The sequence below is a fragment of the Vollenhovia emeryi genome, unplaced genomic scaffold (assembly GCF_000949405.1).
Source record: "Vollenhovia emeryi isolate VEMERY1.0 unplaced genomic scaffold, V.emery_V1.0 DF939293.1, whole genome shotgun sequence".
In the NCBI taxonomy this organism is placed as follows: domain Eukaryota; kingdom Metazoa; phylum Arthropoda; class Insecta; order Hymenoptera; family Formicidae; genus Vollenhovia; species Vollenhovia emeryi.
In genome coordinates this window covers 229,815-234,676 of record NW_011967073.1, presented here as the reverse complement: position 1 = coordinate 234,676, position 4,862 = coordinate 229,815, and the positions used below count along the sequence as shown (strand labels likewise).

Below are 4,862 nucleotides of genomic sequence, written 5' to 3'. Positions count from 1 at the left end.
ATGGTACCGATTTTGAAAGTGCAGTTTCGAGAAAATCGCGTTTAAAGTTTTGCAACAAGGCTACAGACAGCTGTGCACAAAGCCGTTTAAAGTGCTGTAACTTCCAAACTATTTCGAATTTCAAAAAACGGCTTTGGGGTAACATTCTTAAGACATTAAGCATTCAAAATATGCAAAAAAAATTCCGATTTTTTGAAGCCAAAAGAGTCCTATGCCCCCTTAACAGGTGTTTCCCATATGTAACGATGAGTATCATTTTCAATAGGGCGATGAAGAACGTGGCAATTCTTCGCAAATTGATAGATAAAAGTCTTCTCTCCTGTAGGAATCGCACTTATGTTAATTCCACCGACAGAGATCGGAGATTGGTCTGCTTGGATCTCAAGTTACACAATTATGTGTAAAACAGTTTACCCTTTTGAACCGTCGACACAACAGCAAATTGGATTCACTTGAAACGAATGTTGTTTGTTTAACAAAATCACGGACAGATGTTACTTAACTTTATGAAGGCCACAATACCTGACAGAGCCATTCTTGCATATCATCACGTGCGATCAACGCAATTAGATACGCGTGGAGCATCGTCCGGAACGCGTATTTAAATACTGTTGCGTTTGAAATAATGCAATCGCGAACGTGTTTGTTCCCGCAAGGGTCTATTGTCTATGAGCGCGCATAGAAGCAAGAAAAAAGTATAAATTAGAAAAAATGTAAAAAGCGAGTGTTTACAACTTTTATACTTTCACGGTGTTATCTCTTCAAACGGAAATAAGAGGTTCAAAGATCGAACTGCGATAAATGATAAGTCAGATAGGTCTCTGAAAGTAAACACACAATAAGTTGTATATTTAAATAATTCACGCTTTTAACAGTCTTAACAGCAACACGTCGAACGCATCATATTCTAATGCAGTTGTTGCGATTCATTTTTTATGCAACGCTATTCGCTACCGCATTCCTTCGTACTTACTGCCTACACGAGATCAACGTGTGACATTATAATTAGTTTCTTCTGCGCATCAAGGTGTACAAATTTGTGTTACGCAATATTCTCCACGATTTGTCGAGCCATTGTTCTTTCATCGTTCATCAATTATCATTCTTATGCACGTTTAAGTCGCATAACCTAAATTTAGTTAGGACTATGAATTGAAAATTTCACATACCAATATCTTTTTTATCAGACTTTTGAATTGAACGTTTTAAGTATGAAAATGTTCTGCTATGCGGCCCGCAACTTATCCTGGTATTATTTTGTGCATAGAAGCTAATAAAAGAATTACAAGCGCAAAAACTATATTTGACCGTGTTGGTAAAAAAGATGGCTGAAGGGTCCTCGTCTGCATCTGAGTTAAATTACAGTCACAGATGGAGAAAAAGTAACAAAGTTAAGCTATAGTTACCAAAAAAAGTAACTCTAACTGTAACTTCGTTACAAATAACGAGTTACTTCCCAACCCTGCAAATTAGTACTGAATTGGGCCGCACACCTAAACTTTTTTAATAATGGGGAAGATGGCTAGATTTAACAGAGATTTAATTATACTAAAAAAATTTTTCATTGTAAATATCCTTTGTGATTGATACTTTTGACGCTGCCTCGGACAAGGAGAATTTACGTCTACTTACGGTCCTGTTTTCGTATACCCTCATTCATGTGGTTGTGTTTACTCACGCAGAAGCCTGTGCACATTCACGCACCTGCACATTCACACATCGGCACGCATATAGGCAACGCGCAATGTAAATGTGCGACCTTGTGAGCGCAACAGGCGTCACTCTACAACCACAGCTTTGCAACCTAGAGACAGTGGTACGACGGCGGGTACAAGTAAATCCCCTACTTCACCAGCAACGGCCACTTTTACGACAGTAGCGTAGTCGTAACAATATTGGAGTCTCAAAGTGTAAAAATTCAAAAGTAAAAATTAATTTCAACTCAAAGATTAACCACTTGATGCGATCACGCCCGGGTTTAATTGCATATTAAACATATTAAGCAGAACAATACTAATAATTACACACATCTTGTATAGACAAGCGAAAGATACCCATGCAGCGCAGATGGTTGCCGTTACATTGCAGAAACGTTGCAATCTTGCAGATTGCAGTGCATCTTGCAAAGACATTGCAGGAATATAAAATTGCAAACTTTCGATAGCAATATTGCAGCAATGTTTCAAAAATAATGAAAATATTATATTTTCTATTTAAAAAATGTTTCTAATTACGAGAATTTTATAATGTTATTTTCGTTGATACCAATAATGCGCGAATTATTAAGTACTTGATCAGTGCGGTGTTGCTCGCAATCTCCGTCTATTGCGAAGCGACATAGTCTCCTTAGGTTGCTTCGCAATAGCTTGCTATGTATTGAAAAAGGCCCGGACGCATATGTAATTAGTAAATTCTCTGCTTATGTACAATAACAACAAATTATTCCAAAAATATTGCACTGCAACATTGCTATAATGTTGCACTGCAATTTCTCTGAGAGCGGACATTTCAACGTTGCTGCAATGTTGCAATCTTGTAATGTAACATTTCTGCAATCTTCCTGCAAACTTTCTGTGCTGTGTGGGTATTTTTAAAAAATAGTACATGTTACTATGCACGTACAATACACGCGAGACGGTACACATATCTCTGTGCCGAATTTCTCAGGCGCGTCGTCTCTACTTCTTTTTACAAATTCCCGTCCGACCGGTGCCCGTCGGTGGACACCTTGTCGCGCTCCGCCACTGTGAACCGGCCACGCCGGTCTCTTATAAAGGGAACCCACGCGAAAGCAAGCCGCATACCACGGCGGCGCGTCGCGCGCAAACGGAGCCGACGGAGCCGACTGTCACGACTGTGCGACACCGAGGATCGCAATCGCTCGCTCAGGCCGCTCATGGGGCCCCGTGTATCTCGCCGACGGCCGTCAACGACCGTCTAAAAACGATCACGGTCTGCGTCGCGATGCGCGGCGGATCGCGCTGCGAACGACGACGATCGCGGACGACGACGGCGCGCGCGGTGAAAGCCCTCTCCTCGGTGAATTCCTCCGAGCGATCGGCGGAGGTGGTGGTGCGTGTGGACGTTCGATCGCTCCCAGTGCGACCGCGGCGTCGCGCGCCCGACACCGTTGGCCATCGACGCGAGGACCGTGCCGGAGGCACCCTCTCCAACCGGAGACCCGCCAGACGCGGGTCCACGTAGACCGTCGCCGCTCGCCGGCCAGCAACGATCCTCTTCCTGCCCGCCGCTCGAGATCTCGGCCGTCGCTGAGGGCGGTCGCCGCAGCAGCCAGCAGCAATTTGCTCCGAATCGCCTGAGTCGCGCGATTATGGTACGTGCAAGTTTTGCTTCTCGCGTGTGCCACGGAACAAGCTACCTGACGCGTCACCCGAGTCGTAATTGTTCCCGTAATTGGGAACCGCGCACGCTCGCGTCGAATTAGATAACATAACGGATCATTTTCAGCCGCCGATAACGCATTGGCTAGGCGAGATTAAAAAGAAAGAAAATGTAAGATATTTACTTCCGCCGCCCGTTACCGTTGCCTCGCGAAGAGTCGATGCGCTTCAGAGGCACGCGACCGATACAGTTGGAGCGACATTTTATTCAATTTGTGAAAGGAGAAATAAGATTAGGAGTTATCGCCTTTGTTCCTTCCCTCTTTCTCCGAGTGACGCACCGAGCGTTGAAGTCTCTATTAAGAAGACGGGATACGCGGGGCGTCTTTATCGCATTTGTCTCGTCAATTCCCCTTAGTTAACGATACGATAATCGAGGTCGGTGCCGCCGGGTCTTAAGCGCGATCTTCCTCCCCAGGGAGAAATGATTCGTCGATCGACGTCGAATCGACATCGACAACGTCGAATTGACGTCGATTCGACATCATTTCGACGTCGATCGTATCATTTCTCGCTGGGTCGCGGCGTAGCGCGACTGCTCCGAATCGATCGATCGGCGTGGCCGAAGCTTTTTTCCCCTCTCGGGGAAAGTTCGATCGCGTCGGCTCGTTTTCTTTGAAACGTCCTGCTTTCGCACGCGCGCGCGCGCGCGGCTTCGTCGCATCCGGAGCGAAGGGGCCAGGCCGCCATTGCAGATTCGGAACAGCTGATAGTCACTTGCTGCTGCTGACAGACGCGCTGGTATTTTCGTGAAAAAATATATTTTCCAGGTTTCTTCGCCAATATGTTCAGACTGTTTCCAAAAGGTCATATTAAAAAGTGTAGTTATGACCCATACAGCACAGAATATTGCAGCAACATTGCAACGATATTGCAAATTGCAATGCAACTTTACGGAGATATTGTAGAAACATAAATTAACAATATGCCTGCAATATATCAGCAATATGGCATTTATATTCCGGAAATATTGCAAAACTACAATTCTATAATTTTGCTATAATAATAATATAACTTTTTACAATATTTGTGTAGAGTCATTTAGTTTGATAGCCATTTTCAAGATATAATAATTAATAATCGCGTTTATATTCAAGTCTTATTTATTATTTGACAGCCATTTATTATGTCATTGAATTCTATTAAATTTTATATTTATTTTAAAAGATTAGAATATTAATATACAGGGTGAGTCTTTCCATATCCGACAAAATTTTTGAGAAGGTAGAACGGATCGAGATGAATGGAAAAGTCCTGTACCATTTTGCAATTTTCGTAATAGTTAACGAGTAATTAATTATTAAAAATCGTTGTCTTAGGCTGGCCTACCGCCCAATTCGAGCGCGTGGCGAGATGCGCATAGCAATATCGATCGCCAGGCGGTCACATCTTGCCACGCGCTCGAATTGGGCGGTAGGCCGGCCTAAGACGATTTTTAATAATTAATTACTCGTTAACTAT

At 43.4% G+C, this 4,862-nt stretch overlaps 1 protein-coding gene across 2 annotated transcripts in view; it reads left to right on the top strand.

The window, feature by feature from the left end:
* Positions 1-2,783: 2,783 nt before the first annotated feature.
* The window catches only part of LOC105559053, a 10,700-nt gene continuing 8,621 nt past the window's right edge, over positions 2,784-4,862 (top strand). For both annotated transcript variants that reach the window (XM_012007066.1, XM_012007065.1), the window contains exon 1: positions 2,784-3,334. In XM_012007066.1, coding sequence (XP_011862456.1) covers positions 3,332-3,334 — 3 coding nt within the window. In that variant the 5' untranslated portion in view covers positions 2,784-3,331. The remainder of the gene's footprint in view (positions 3,335-4,862) is intronic.